The 16,530-nt window shown below is 42.2% G+C and overlaps 1 protein-coding gene across 1 annotated transcript in view; it reads right to left on the bottom strand.

Annotated features, from left to right (window-relative positions):
- marveld2b (MARVEL domain containing 2b) overlaps positions 1 to 9,582 on the bottom strand; it is a 33,522-nt gene extending 23,940 nt beyond the window's left edge. The window contains exons 1-2 of the mRNA XM_080189222.1: positions 9,455 to 9,582; positions 1,029 to 2,255 (exon numbers count right to left, since the gene is read on the bottom strand). Coding sequence (XP_080045348.1) covers positions 1,029 to 2,240 — 1,212 coding nt within the window. The 5' untranslated portion in view covers positions 2,241 to 2,255; positions 9,455 to 9,582. The remainder of the gene's footprint in view (positions 1 to 1,028; positions 2,256 to 9,454) is intronic.
- Between the last annotated feature and the right edge of the window lie 6,948 nt (positions 9,583 to 16,530).

Here is a 16,530-nt window from a genome sequence, read left to right as displayed (position 1 = left end):
CCCAGAATCGTCCATCACACCTTGTTTTTGCAATGCTACAGATGCTTCTATGACCATGTCACCTCAATCGATGATGTTAATTTCCTTGACCAATAAGGATGCTAACAGAAGATATTGAAAATCTAACAACAGTTAGCTGCATGATGATAAAGTAATTGCATGCCTGGAGCTTGCCACTGCACAAAAAGGACCAAACACATAGATATCGCGTAGCACACAAAAATCACTCACTCACTCATGATTGGGAATGACCCGACAAATTATTTGATGGATACAAAAATCATAAATAAGGAACACAAATATATTTTTTTTAGAGCTATGAAACTAAGAACACTAAACAACCCAATTAGGTCAATGTTTTCACTCATCTTGGTGGCATATTGCTTTCTGACTCCTGTATTAGATTTTATTCATTCTATGGCATAACAAAATTACATTACTCCTAAAAGAAAAGTAAATCTACCCATTGTATCTCACATATAGCTAACTGCACCTAGCTTCTCTTAGAGACGTGCTTCTGCCTGGGTTCTGGAATTTGAATTCTCCGCTGTTTACAAAGTTTACAATTTCTTTCTCAATCCATTTTTGATAACTTAAGCATATAGGCCACGATGCAGGGCAGGAACAGGGTTATGTATGTAGTGGGTCACAGGGAAGGAAAAAGTAAAAGAAAAATTAAGTACCAAGTAGTGACAACCAAATCAGCTTTGACAAACTTCCAATGACAACTCGGTTGACTTGGAAGATTTCCAAAGCCAGGCAGCAAGATTTCAGTTAACACACAAATAAAACTGGAATTTTTATTCAGCGACTACCCATTAAACACTCCAATACCCATTCATTCTTTGCTTAACCAAAAGGCATTTTTGCACGTGATTCAAATTGGGCAGTGCACAATGGAAAGTTCCAGCACCCTTTTTTTCATTGTAACAATGTGTTGGTCTCTGGCGGGAGTCATTTGGCATAGATGAAAAAATAACAGTTGGATAACTAAATCATAAGCTTAATTTTAAGAAAATGTGCATTACCTCATATTCTGCATATTCTTGATGTCTCCTCTTTGCCTCATGCCTCCATAGTTTTAGGCACACAATTGAACTTATAAGATACAGAAACATGGTTGCAAATAGGAAGATGACTGCAGCAATTTGTCCTCCTTCCACACGGCAAAATGTTGAATTTATTGGAGTATTGAAAAGAGGATAATAACAAAGCCCACCACGGTTCATATCATTTAAGTACACTATAGCAGCAGCCAGGAAGAGAATAAACAGGACAATGTTAATGGCAAACTCAGTCAATGGCCACCAGTTGGAATCAAGTAAGATAGTTCGATAGTACATGGACATGCCCAGTACAAGTAAAATAATGGTGACTACCCATGCCAAGCCTGCAACAACAATGACAAAAGGAGTCTTTGGTCCATCATAATAGTATCCTCCTTGCAAACTGTTGGCAACGTGACTATATGGACGGGAATAACCAAACATATTGTACCATTCATTATCCTTATGTATGTAAGCACAGACACAGGCAAATACAGCTGCTCCAGCCAATAACTCAACTACACACAAGATTCTTAGTAAGCCAGCCCATGACTTCATGTAGGAGTACTTCATGTGGTAGACCTGCACCTTCTCACTGTAGCTCTGCGCTGTGCGGGTTTGACGATCCAACGAATCATAGGGGTCTCGAGGAAGCATGGCTTCAGTTTCTCTCCGTGAGTTATAGCTTCCTCCAGAGCCTCCATAAGCATCCCTGTAAGAGCTAACTGCTGATTTCTGTTCATCTATTCTGGATTGCTCTTTAGAAGAAGGAGAAGGTGAGGCAGGTGGTGAACACTCCACTCCATCACTAATGTAATTGGTAGAAGGCTCTATATTCCACTGTTGATCATTGCTTTTACCTTTGAACAAGTTTTTCACCGAATCTGGGATGAAACGTCTTACTGGTTTCAACTCCAGAGCAGTCACTGGATCATCACTTTCAGCCAAATAAAATTCAGGGCCCACAGGTGGCTGTAGAGGCAGAGGTGGCGGCGGCAGTGGGTCTGCACTGACAGCTAAGTCACAGTCTTGTAGAGATTTGGAACCTGATAAAGGGAGAAAGTTCTCCTCAGGAGTTGGATGCAAATGCTGGCCTTCTCGAGGGACCTCGTCATATTGGTAGGCTCTTTCTTGATTCTTACGAGCATCATGAGAACCCCTTGACTTTTGACCTGAAGAAGCTCCCGAAGACATTGGTACTATTTCTCACTGCAATTGAAAAATAACAAATTAATTGTAATTTATATTCCAATGTGTATCAGCACAAACAAAGCCTAGTAGGTAAATCAGAGTAGTCACAAATATACATTTAAAATGATTTTGATAACTCACTGACAACCCATTCTAATGACAGAACAAATGCTGAAAACCTAGAAATTTCTTCCACTCCTGCCAACTGATCAAAATCAAAATCATACGAGGTTCTATCATGCTACAAATCCGTGCCTTCGACTGTCACGCAGCAAACTTTAAACTTGCTATTATGAAAGGAAAGTGGAAAATACACAAACAAAACTGAATTCACCCAAAGGGAGAAAGACACTGAAAAATGACAAAGCTGGCAAATGGCTTTCTCTCCTTTTGGACTTCAAATGCCTCCTTTTCAAAACTGCCACCATGCTTCAAGTAGCGGAAGTCTTCAATGAACTTCGAACATCAATCTGGGAACGAAGAGGAATAACTCTGCCTATCAAACTGAAAGTTCACATAGTCTGGCTGACTCTGCAACACGCAGAAGAAATATTCAAAGTGTTCATGGCCTCAACTCCACTTACCTGCCCAATCACCATAGCCCTCAAGGCTTAACTGAATCTGCCCACCTCTTCCTTAAATATATTCAAAAGTCCCATCATTCAGCACATTTTGGGGTAGTGAATTTGACAGATCACGACTCTGAGAAAAGTAATTTCTCCTCATCTGTTTTAAATCTGCCACCCTTATCCCAAAACTACAACTTCTTGTCTGCACATTTTCTTTGTCAATCCCCCTTTTATCATCATAGAATCTTAAAATCTCTACAGTACAGAAAGAGGCTATTCGGCTCACCGAGTCTGCATTGACCACAATCCCACCCTGGCCCTAACCCCAAATCCCTCATAAGAACATAAGAACATCCCTTTAATCCTTCTAACCTATGCATCTCAGGACACTAAGGGACAATTTTAGCATGGCCAATCAACCTAACGCACACATCTTTGAACTGTGGGAAGAAACCGGAGCACCCAGAGGAAACCCACACAGACACGAGGAAAATGTGCAAACTCCACACAGACAGTAATCCAAGCTGGGAATCGAACCCAGGTCCCTGGAACTGTGAAACAGCAGTGTTAACCACTGTGCTCCCCATATCTACATCTTAATTAGGTATTCTCTTATTCTCCTAAACTGTCCAATCTCTTCTCATAACCCTTTATCTCGGGAATCAATCCAGTGAACCTCTTCTGAATGGCCTCCAATATAAATAAGGGGACCAAAACTGTACATAATATTCTAAATGCGGTCTCACTAATACTTTGTAGCAGCAGCACTTCACTACTTTCATATTCTATTCCTTTCACAAAGATTCCATTTGCCTTCCATATTAAATGCTGTACCTGCGTACTGAATTTCTGCATGTGAATACCCAGGTCCCTCTGCAGCAAAGCACTCTGAAATTTCTGTCCATTTAGATAATACTCTGCTTTTGTACTTTTCATACCAAAATGGATAACCTCACACTACTCCACATTAAACTCCTTCTGCCAAATTTTGCTCATGTACTTACCTATCCATACCCATTTGTAAATTTATTTCATTTTCACAAAATTTATTTCATTTTACTATCCCACCTATTTTATTGTCATATGCTATGGTACCTACTATCCCTGCATCCAAGTCATTAACATAAACTGTAAATATTTGGAGCCCCTCACCCCACCCCCAAACCAAGACAGACCCGTTTATCCCAACTCTCTGCTTTCTGTTGGTTAGCCAGTCCTCGATCCAAGCTAATAAATTACCCCCAATCCAATGTGAACAAACCTCATGTATGGTGCCTTATCAAATGCCTCTGAAGTCCAGGTGTACTATATCTACAATATTACCATTATCCACCTTGCTCATTAGAATTTCAAAGAACTGAAGCAAATTAGGTGAACCATGCTGATGGGTTGCATTTTGACTTTCTAAGTATCTTGTTATTACTTCCTTTATAATGGACTCTTGAATTTTCCCTTGAATATCTGCCACTGTTCATCAACTGCCTTGCCTTTTGTCTTCCAGCTCAGTCCACTCAGGCCAAAAGTCTCCAATGTAATTTCCTTTGTTTAACTCCATAATGCTATTATAGGATTCCAGTTTCTCACTCTGAAACTGAATTTGAAGTTCAAGACTTGAACGAGTCTTGCATGAAAGACTTGAATTAAATACAGATGTCACGTCAAGAAGCTCAACTCCTGTTATTTCAGCTGCCTTTAGAAGCTTCTCATGATCAAATGGCACGACAAAATACAAACAGACATTGAGGTGCCCACCTGAGTTGGCATGCAAGCATCCACACCATGTTGAGAGTCACAAATGAGTTGGACTGGTCATGTAGCCAGAATGTCTGATGCTCATTTACCAAAGCAAATTTTCTACAAAGAGCTTGGATCTAGGGTGCACTTTCATGACAGTCAAAGGAAACACTACAAGGACACTCCGAATGAAACTTCACTTAAGAATTTAGACATCTACTTCAAGTCCTGGGTGAAGTTCACCCAGGACCATTGCACCCGGTACAACCAAGTAAAATGGCATGTCCTCCTTTGAAAGCAAACACATGAGGCAGACAGAAAATGAAAGAAGGAAATCCCAAGCTAGCAAGTCATCCAAACCCAACCAATTGTGGTGTCCTGTCCTATTTGCTGCAGAATCTTCCAGGCACAGTTCAGCCTTAGCAGTGACCTACATACTCATTAGGAATTCTATCAAATACCCCAGATGATGAACATGTCATCTTTGCCTCGAAGGGAAAAACAAGCATGCAACTTCCATCTTACAAAGTATTTGTACCACAGAGACAACTCATTCAACCCATGATGGTCACACTTACATGAATCTACCCCACTCCCTCCAACATATTCTTTTCTGCATCTACACAATTTGCCTCAAGTACTCCCGTGATTTGAATTCCATGATCAAACCACTTGCTAGGTAAAGAAATTTCTCTTGAATTCTCTATTGGATTTACTTGTGACTATCTTATATTTATGGCCCCTAGCTCTGGTCCGCCCTACAATGGAAATATCCACTCCATGTCTACCCTATCAATCTCTCTCATAATCTTGGAAATTTCTATTAAGTCAATCCTTGGTCTTCTCTGTTCGAAAGAAACAGCCCCAGCCTCCAATTTCTCCTGACAGGTATAGGCTCGATGGTAGTATTTGGTAAATCTTTTTGCATCTACTTCAGTGCCTCTTGGAGAGGGTTCACGGTACTCCTAAGTTGGGTCAAACCAATGTTTACACAAGTTTAACATCTTTTTACAGTTTTTCAAATCTCTGAGCTACGAACCCCACTTCAGTTTTATTCCAAAATTATCTTATTTACCAGCTTTACTATTTTCAGTGATCTTGGTAGCAATGCCCCAACTCTCTCCATTCTTCCACCTTATTGAGTGACTTATTTTCCAAGGAGCTCTTGGCCTTCATTGCTTTTGCCTACATTGACGATCATTCACCAATTAAATGCCCATTCTGCATATTTATTAATGCCTTTTTTTTGTTCACAGTCCTCCTTCATATTAACTGCATCACCACCATGCCCTGTTCACCAATCTCAGGTGGAAGTAATGCCAAATTTTGAAGTTGTAGCCCCCAAAAGCCAAGTCAAACTTGTTACTGTAAATGGTGAGATGGTCCCAGCTCCAATCCTTGTGGAAAAACACTTTAACAAACATAACATAAGAACATAAGAAATAGGAGCAGGAGTAGGCCATCTAGCCCTTCAAACCTGCCCCGCCATTCAATAAGATCATGGCTGATCTGTCGCTGCTCAGTTCCACTTTCCCACTTTCTCCCCATAACCCTTAATCCCCTCTCTTATCAAAAACCCATCAACCCGCGTCTTAAAAATATTTAGCGAGGCAGCCTCCACCACTTCAACGGGCAGAGAATTCCAGAGATTCACCACCCTTTGAGTGAAGAAGTTCCTCCTCAACTCCATTCTAAACCGCCCCCCTTTTATCTTGAGGCTGTGCCCCCTAGTCCTACTGTCTTTTTTGAGCGGGAAGAGTCTCTCCACCTCTATCCTATCCATCCCATTCATCATCTTAAACGTCTCAATGAGATCTCCCCTCATTCTTCTAAACTCTAACGAGTACAAGCCCAGTTTATTCAGCCTCTCCTCATAGCTCAACCCCCTCAACTCCGGTATCAGCCTAGTAAACCTCCTCTGCACTCCCTCCAAGGCCAAAATATCTTTGCGCAGGTGCGGCGCCCAAAACTGCACACAGTACTCCAGCTGCGGCCTCACCAATGCCCTATACAGCTGCAGCAAGACCTCCCTACTTTTATATTCAATCCCCCTCGTTATGAAGGCCAGCATCCCATTCGCCTCCCTGACCACCTGCAAGCTGGGTTTTTGCGACTCCTGCACAAGGACCCCGAGGTCCCTCTGCACCGTCGCCTGCTGCAGTTTTTCGCCCCGTAAGTAATAGTCCTTCCTACCATTCTTCCTACCAAAGTGGACCACCTCACACTTGCCAACATTAAATTCCATTTGCCATTTCCTGGCCCATTCGCGAAGTAACTACCTTACACCTATTCTGTTGTTTTTCAGTCAGCTTGCTAGCTGTTCTGCTACTTGTCTCTTCTTTCACAAATTCAACAAAGTTAGTCAAACTTATTTTCCATTTTCACCATGTTTGAGATGGTTGATCACACTATCCTACATCTATTACGAATTCAGTAAGAGGGCTTGCCTTTGCTTGATTCATCTATTCAATTGTAACCAGAACATTTCCAAAGATACCTCCCCTACCTGCCTAAGTACAAATCCTCTTGAAAAAATAATTGATGCCTTTTGGAAGGCGCCAATTCAAGGGATTATCACCCACACTTACATAGAAGTGTTGGAACAATGTAAAATGTGTATGTTGCTCAGATCTACCCTGTCACCTCAACATTGTCTAACATAAGAAATAGGAGCAGGGGTAGGCCATCTAGCCCTTTGAGCCTGCCCCGCCATTCAATAAGATCATGGCTGATCTGAAGTGGATCAGTTCCACTTACCTGCCCGCCCCCCATAACCCTTAATTCTCTTATGGATCAGAAATCTATCTACCCGCAACTTAAACATATTCATCGAGGTAGCCTCCGCCACTTCAATGGGCAGAGAATTCCAGAGATTCACCACCCTCTGAGAGAAGAAGTTCCTCCTCAACTCTGTTCTAAACTGACTGCCCTTTATTTTGAGGCTGTGCCCTCTAATTCTGGTTTCCTTTCTAAGTGGAAAGAATCTCTCTGCCTCCACCCTATCTAGCCCCTTCATTATCTTGTAAGTCTCTATAAGATCCCTCCTCAGCAGTCTAAACTCCAATGAGTAAAGGCCCAGCCTATTCAATCTCTCCTCATAAGCTAACTCCGTCATCTGCGGTATCAGTCTGGCGAACCTTCTCTGCACTCCCTCCAAGGCCAATATATCCTTTCATAAGAACATAAGAAATAGGAGCAGGAGTAGGCCACCTAGCCCTTCGAGCCTGCCCCACCATTCAATAAGATCATGGCTGATCTGTCGTGGCTCAGTTCCACATTCCCGCCTTCTCCCCATAACCCTTAATCCCCTTGCCTATCAAAAACCTATCAACCCGCGTCTTAAAAATATTGAGCGAGGCAGCCTCCACCACTTCAATGGGCAGAGAATTCCTTTCGCAAATAAGGGGACCAAAACTGCATACAGTCCTCCAGTTGCGGCCTCACCAATACCTTGCACAGTTGCAGCAAGGCCTCCCTGCTTTTATATTCTATCCTCCTTGCGATAAAAGCCAACATTCCATTCGCCTTCTTGATCACCTGCTGCACCTGCAGACTGAGTTTTTGCTATTAGTGCACAAGGACCCCCAGGTCCCTCTGCACAGTAGCATGCAGCAACTTTTCACCATTTAAATAATATTCCATCCTACTACTATTCCTTCCAAAGTGGATAACCTCACACTTGCCAACGTTATACTCCATCTGCCAGATCCTCACCCACTCACTCAGCCTATCCAAATCTCTCTGCAGACTTTCTGCGTCCTCCATGCAATTCGCTTTCCCACTCATCTTTGTGTCATCAGCAAACTTTGTTACCCTACACTTGGTCCCCTCCTCCAGATGGTCTATGTACGTGGTAAACAGTTGAGGCCCCAGCACCGATCGCGGCGGCACGCCACTAGTCACCAACTGCCAACCAGAAAAGCACCCATTGATTCCAACTCACTGCTTCCTGTTCGATCACCAATCCTCAATCCACGACAATAGTTTGCCCCCAAATCTGTGTATCTTAATCTTCTGCAGCAACCTTTTGTGAGGCACCTTATTGAACGCCTTCTGGAAATTTAGTTTCTTCAGTCTTGGTATTTGTTGACATTTTGTTCTTGCTGCTTCTCCCCTTATCCCTGTACTTGCTTAAAACCTTTTACATCTCTGAACTTTTGTCAGTTTTGACAAAAGGTTATGAACCATAAATATTAACCATTTCTCCCTCCACAAATGGAGTCCATTTGACTATTTCTAACATTTTCATTTATTCCAGATTTCTAGCTTCCAAAGCATTTTGCTTTAAACATATGAGCATCATTTTTCCTTTCTGGTAAAGGCTCCTCCCATCTCTACCATTGTCAAAAAGAAACAAATTAGGGGAACTTCGTTGTTTATAGAAGCCACAGCTGCAAAGCTGTTCGACCACTCACTAGCAAATGTGATCGAAAATTGTGCTTTATTACATTTCAGTTAGTGCCATAAATCGTGTGGCGTTTTCAGGTGCACTTAAAAACACTAGTAATGCAGTTTAATTTTTGTTTTGCAAAATTCAAAATGATGAAATGAATTACATAATTTAAAAATGAATACAAGAACACAAAACGTTAAATATATGTTTAAATAAATCTATTCCTGATATTTCTACTACATGGTCCCAATGAGAAACAGACATTAATTTTACACAAATATCCATACACGTAACTTCCAATCGGAGTTTTAAAGTTATAAACTAATAAATACAATTACAACTGAATTTAATTAATTCACTGTCCCCATGGGAAAGCTAGCTCCGTTAAGGTGCGGCTCAGTTCTCACTGAGAAGCACCACTCCCAACCTGGATGGATGGATGGCCCCCTCTGCCACAAGCCCGATCAGAAGTTACACTCACTAACAAACCCGCTAACAATTATAGAACAAACCATACTCACCCTTACAAGTTGACCGAAACAAAAGAATTAGCCGCTAGTGAAGCTGACTACAACCCACCTGTCAGCTCCACAGAAAAAACTTTACCCCTCGCCAGCCCTCCCACCACCCCCGAAAAATGGCGGACATTCCCGATCACGTGACCCGTTCACCTTCCCCATCCCACTCCGGGGATGACGTCACACCGAAACCGCTCCAGGTATCACCTCCACCTGGGAGCATGCGCAGTGCCCAGCAGCAGTCTCTCCACCTGGAAGCATGCGCAGTGCTCAGCCGGAGCCGTTCCACCTGGGAGCATGCGCACTGCCCAGCCGCCACCTCTCCACCTGGGAGCATGCGCACTGCCGATTTGCCGTCCCTTCACCTGCTGAAGCTCAGCTTCTTTGACCATTGTCCTGCCATTGTTAAATGACTTGGTTTCTTAAGTCTGCAAACTGATGAAGACCTCACGGGTAAATTTCCCCCGCAAAATTAAGTACCATACTGTCCAGACATTTAGATGTACAAACTAAAAATCTGATATTAAACAGGTAAGGTCGCAGATGTGGGAAGGAAGCAAAGGGAAGGAGTAGGCCATTCGATCAAGCAAGCCTGTTCCACCATTCAACTAAATCATTACTGATTGAACTCAACACTATTTTGTGTAGTATCCCCATATCCTATGACAGCTAGAAATCTATTGTTCTCTGTCCTGAATGAACATATTCAATGATTGAGGCTCCACAGCCCTCTGGGAGAGAAAATTCCAAAGGTCTACCAAGTGAAGAAATACCCCTCATCTCAGTTTTAAATGGCTTATCCTTTTTTCTGAGAATTCTGTGTCCCATGGTTCTAAATCCTCCTTCAGGTTTATTTGGTAGCAGAAGCCACTAGCTTTCAGAGAACTTGCTGCTCCTTTGTCAGGAGCATGGGAGGTGAGTGGGACTTTAACCTGGTGTGACTCTTCTTACTGTGTTTACCCCAGTCCAACGCCGGCATCTCCACATCTAAATCCTCCTGCCGGGGAAACATCCTTCCTGCATCTACTCCACCAAGTCGTGAAAGAATTTTGTATATTTCAATGAGATCACCTTTTTCTAAACAGAGTAACACAGTTACTGTTTCAGGTCAATGACAAATTGTCAAAACTGTTAAAGTTAGAAATGTGATCAGCAAGATCTTGAATTGCTGTTATACAAATACAAAGTAAGGAAATGAGAGAGAATCAAGAGAGAAGAAAACTAGCAAAAAAGTACAAAACAAAATGGTAAAGAAGTTATGATGTGAACATACAAACATATAAATTTGGAGTGGCACGGTGGCACAGTGGTTAGCACTGCTGTTTCACAGTGCCAGGGGCCCAGGTTCGATTCCTGGCTTAGGCTCACTATCTGTGTGGAGCTTGCACGTTCTCCCTGTATCTCTGTGGGTTTCTTCCCACATTCAGAAAGACGTGCTGGTTAGGTGCATTGACCCCAACAGGGGCCGGACTGTGTTGACAAGGGGAATTTCACAGTAACTTCATTGCAGTGTTAATGTAAGCATTACTTGTGTCTAATAAATAAACTTTATAAAAGGATTAGGTCACTCAGCCCCTTGATCCTGCTCCACCATTCAATAAAATCATGGCTAATCTGATTATAACTTCAACCCCACATTCCTACCTATCCTTGATAACATTGCACTCCCTTGCATCATCTAAAATCATCTGAACTGAATGTTGAGTCCAGAAGGCTGTAAGTTGAAAGATGAGGTGCTATTCTTTAAACTTGCATTGAGTTTCATTGGAACATAGCGGGCAAAGGACGGAAGGATCAAAATGGAATTAAAATGACAACAGGAAGATTGGAGTCACCTTGTGGACTGATCAAAGTTTTCTGCAAAGCAGTTACCAATCAGCATTTGGTCTCCCCAACATAGAGTAGAATACCTTGTGAACAGGCAACTCAGTATACTAAATTTAACTGTGTTTGGGTCTTTGGACAGTTAGAAGGGAGGTTGCAAAAGGGCAGGCAGGACTTCTGTGCTTGCATGAATGGGTAGGGGTAATTGGAGAGTGAATCAGGGTATAGTGCAGTGAACAGCCCTGTTAGAATGCTGAAAGGGGATGATGTTTTTGATGGTAGCACCACACTAGAAATGGTAGAAATAGAACAATCTGTTGAACTGATAAAGTAGAACATGAGAATCAGGGGAACCCTATCGTAGTTCTGGAAGGGAGGTAAAGGGGTGAGAGCAAAAATGTATGAAATAACTGCACACAGTCAAGGGCCTAAGTACCTCTTTCGACTGGGAGAGTTGGGGGCAATAATCAGTTAATGAAAAAGGAAGACGAACCAGAAGTGTTAACATGGAGGATTGCTTTGTCAAAATAAATATGAAGGAGATTAAGGTAATAGGAGAATGGAATAGTGTGCTTACAGGAAATGGGATGTGAACCCATAGTCAAAGTAGGCCTGGGAGTCAGTGGGTTTATTGTGAATATTGGCTGATAGTCTGTTCCCAGAGAAGAAAGGATCTGAGATGGACCATGTGAAGACAAGATAAGGCAAAAGTAGTAATTTGAAGCAAAGTTGATGATGTTTTCCATTTCAGGATGAGAGCAGGAAATGGCAGTGATTTGGGTAATAGAAAAAGAGGCGAGGAAGGAGTCCTCAGTAGGACTAGAATAATGTTTTGCACATCTCACAAAAAGGTTGGCATCGTTCTGTTACCTGAGGGCAACCATAGCAACATCTTTTAGAATGGCAGAGTGGTTATTACACTGATAGTCCAGTGACCCTGTTCATCCACATTTTCTGAAAAGTAGTAAAATATTACCGTGCACCAAACCAGGGTTCCATTCTGGGATCTTCCCATCCAGTAGTAACACGAACTAGGATTGTAACAAAATTTGGGGCTCTTGCGGAATTTGAAAACGTGGAGAAAGAGTTATTGGATGTTGATTAGTAATAATTCATTGGGATATTTTGAAACTTGCAAGCAAGCTACTGGGTGCAGAATACTAAAACTTGATTTGGGATGTATTGGTAAATGGTGGGATCTGTGATTCCTTTAAAAAAGGTAAGTGGAGATGTTGGGCATAGGAATTAGAGTTACTGTGAGGTATATTGTATGGGCTAGAAGCCAAAATGGCATTAGACAGTATCCTGCCAGTGTCCGTCCCGACAGCCCTTCCAATCTTGCATCACACCAGTGTGAAATTATGTGGGCCTAAAATCCAGTTGCTAAAAAGTGGCATGTGAGTGGCATGTGCAAGGTGGTCCGGCATGGTGAGGAGGGTGGCCTGACAAAGCAGGGGAGGAGGTGGGAGTGGTAAATATGGCAGGAGGGCTCTACAAAGAATGGGGAAAGGGAGAAGACTAATGATGGCAGGGAGAGCAGAAAGAGTTGGATGAAGAAGACATCTTCATCCAGGGTGGCATGGTGGCACAATGGCACAACTGCTGCCTCACAGCACCAGGGAACCAGGTTCGATTCCTGGCTTGGGTCATTGTCTGTGTGGAGTTTGCACATTCTCTCTATATCTGCATGGGTTTCTTCCAGGTGCTCTGGTTTCCTCCCACAGTCCAAAGATGTGCGGGTTAGGTGGATTGGCTATGCTAAATTGCCCCTCAGTGTCAGGCTAGTTAAGGTAAATGCATGGGGCTTTGGGGATAGGGTATGGGTGGGATTGTGGTCGGTGCAGACCCAATGGGCCAAATGACCGCCTTCTGCACTGTAAGATTCTATGATTCAACATAACAGAAGGCAGGGTAGACTGAGGGGAAGGAAGCCCGACTCCCATAAGGCTGCATGAAGAGCTCACAAACAAGGGGGTCAGAAGAATACCACACTGTTTATTGGAAGGGGATGCACAAAGACTTCAGGTGTGGTCAGTAAAGGTCCAAGTGGATCATAAGTGTCTCACAGATGATGGGCTCAGAGAGAGGGTAGTTAAATCAAGGAACAGACTTCATCCTCAGGCCACTAGCCTTTCTCCTCTGGGTTGCTGATATTGTGCACAGTGGGCTGGAGAGAGTGATAGAAGTGTGTTACTGTTTCAATATCGCATCAGGATCTTTGAACCTGCCAGCTGACAGTGGGTGGACAAATCAGCTGCGGGCCCATCAGGTGGCTCGGACGGGAACTTACCTCTGCATAATTAATGAGTTTCAAGCACAGAATCTGGCTAGGGATCTGCCATCCTGGCCAGGAAAGACACTTGGGAGCCACCAGCCACCGCACTTAGTCTCAAAAACTAAGAATTCCATCCACTGTATCAGCACCAATTGATCTCTCTATGCCTTTACTTTTGTAATAAGTCTGGCTATTTAATATACTCTATTTTGATGTTGTTTTTCCTGAGAGGTGCTACTTCACATCTCTCTGTGTTGAATTGCATCTGCTAACTATTTGATTATTGCAATAATTTATGTCTGTGTCTTTCTGCCTTATTCCTTTTTCTTTTTCATTCATTACCATATCTGGGAATTTAATCTTATCAGCACACTTAAATATTTACCCCTTGCACCAAACTGATATAGATGGAAAACAAAAGGAGTCCTAACAAAGATCCTGGGCATTCCATGAGGAGCCATATTTAAATATAAGAGCAAAGCTGTTCAGAAAAGAAAATCCAAGCATAGATTATAAAACCAAAGTGGTCATGCTAAACTTAGGCCACGTTGTATCCACTTTTAGGTTTCTTATTTTACATGCCATTGTCACAAGGCCCTTTATTTTTGAAAATATAATTTTTCAACTGGATTAAAATTTTGCAATTTGAAACAATTTGCAACTACTTAAAAATGCAAGGCCATTTTCCATGGAAACAAACAAATCCAGAGATCTATTGAAACTCATCACTAAGGAAGAGACATCAAGATAAGTGCTGGATATTGAAATGATTGCTGCCACAGGTAGACCCACCCAAAACTCTTTGGAAATACACAATGGTATTGCAACATGTGCAACATCTTGAGCAAACTGACAAAGTCATTTGGCAGAACACCTCATTGCCAGAACTTACAAACAAGTACCAAGACCTAGCTTGGCTGGTGGTGAGAAAGTCCCTCCCTCTCAGATCCTTCTTACATGCCTGGAGTCTCACCCTGTCTACACGTCATCCTCGAGGTGACTGTGTTGGGGAGAAGACCCTTCTCCACCTCCTTGTGGAATGTGTCTTTGTAATGAAGGCCTGAGAGAGATGATGGTTTTTGTCAAAGTTTATTCTGAGCAGTTCTGTGATACAAGACTTAGCTCTCTGGGCTGTTCCCACGGACACACAGCAAGACAAACATCAGCTGCTGCTGGAGAATCATTGACTCACTGAAAGACGCTCTTTGATCTGCCCGAAATTTGAAGGTCTTCCAGTGCAAAGAATTGCCCCTCACCAAGTTTTGTAGACTTGCATATTCCAAAGTCCAGGATCATATGCTGAGGGATGCACTAAAGCTTGAGATAGCCGGCGCAGAGGTGCAATGGGGCAAGGTGGCCATAATGCACCAAGGGGAGGGTAACTGTATAGAACCCCTCAGGCTGTATAACTTACACTGAATATACACAGTGAATATTACAGGTATTACTGCTGTACTGAAACACCTTTCTGATGGCCATTTTGAAATATTTGTAATATTGCTTCAAATATTTTGCTAATGAAATATATTTTTGCAAAACAATTGTGCACCATCTTCTACATGTGACTCCATCCATGAAACCAACTAATCTAAATTGCCTGCAAATTTTAAATAACTACACCTCAAGGACAGTCAAAGAACAAATAACAATATATTCTTTTAACTTTCTTTTATTGGATTCTAACTTCCCGTATTTCTGATACCTTTGTGTGACATTGCATTTTATCATTTTTACTCAGGTTCAGTAGTTAATAAATTAGCTTTTTCTTTAAGTCAAGGAAAAACTGTTCTATATCTCCTTGGATTTGCTTACTGGATAAATAGTTAAATCATTTGAACATAATAAAAACATAAGAACTAGGAGTAGGCCATCTGGCTCCTTGAGCCTGCTGTGCCATTTGATAAAATCATGGCTGATCTTTTCGTGGACTTAGCACCACTTACCTGCCCGCTCACTATAACCCTAATTCCTTTACTGTTCAAAATTCTATCTATCTTTACCTTAAAAACATTCAACAAGGTAGCCTCAACTGCTTCACTGGGCAGAGAATTCCACAGATTCACAATCCTTTGAGTGAAGAAGTTCCTCCTCAACTCAGTCCTAAATTTGCTCACCCTTTTTTGAGGCTATGCCCCCCAGCTCTAGTTCCACCCACCAGTGGAAACAATCTCCCTGCTTCTAATCTATTTCCTCCATAATTTTATATGTTTCCATAAAATTCCCCCCCCCATTCTTCTAAATTCCAATGAGTATAGTCCCAGTCTACTCAATCCCTTTTTGTAAGCCAAATTCTCAACTCTGGAATCAACCAAGTGAATCTCCTCTGCACCCCCTCCAGTGCAGTACATCCTTTCTCAAGTAAGGAGTCCAAAACTGTACACAGTATTCCAGGTGTGGCCTCACCTTATACAGATGCAACATAACCTCCCTGTTTTTAAACTCCATCCTCCAGCAATGAAGCACAAAGTTCCATTTGCCTTCTTAATTACCTGCATAGATGAATGTTTCAGTAAAGATGAGCAAAGGTGGGGTGGAGATAAGAGTCATTTTAGAAATGGAAACAGGCAGTCTCAGTGCTGGAGAGAATAAAGGTTTCAAAGCTCACCTCAGGTTTGAACAGGACACCAAGGTTAACAGTAATGTGGTTTAGTCTCAGATGGTGGTTATGGAGGAGTATAGAGTCAATGACAAGGCAATAGGGTTTGTGGCAGAGACCAAGTTAATGGTTATGGTTTTCCCAATATTTGATTGGAGAAATATCTGAACATTCAAACCAATCCTAAATGTCAAACAGTACTAGATGCTAAACAAGTAGTGTGACAAATTAAAAGCAGTGTGGAGTTAAAAGGTCAGATGGTGAGGTGTAGTTTGGTTTTGCTATTATAAATGTAAAACTTGACTGTGCTATAAATGAGAAATAGGAGGGGGTCATGGATACATCCTCACGGGGGAGTGCGTGGGTAGCTTCAATGTTAACAGT

The sequence above is a fragment of the Carcharhinus amblyrhynchos genome, chromosome 5 (genome assembly GCF_965287045.1).
Source record: "Carcharhinus amblyrhynchos chromosome 5, sCarAmb.v2.hapA, whole genome shotgun sequence".
Lineage (NCBI taxonomy): Eukaryota > Metazoa > Chordata > Chondrichthyes > Carcharhiniformes > Carcharhinidae > Carcharhinus > Carcharhinus amblyrhynchos.
This window is presented reverse-complemented; position numbering and strand designations above follow the sequence as displayed.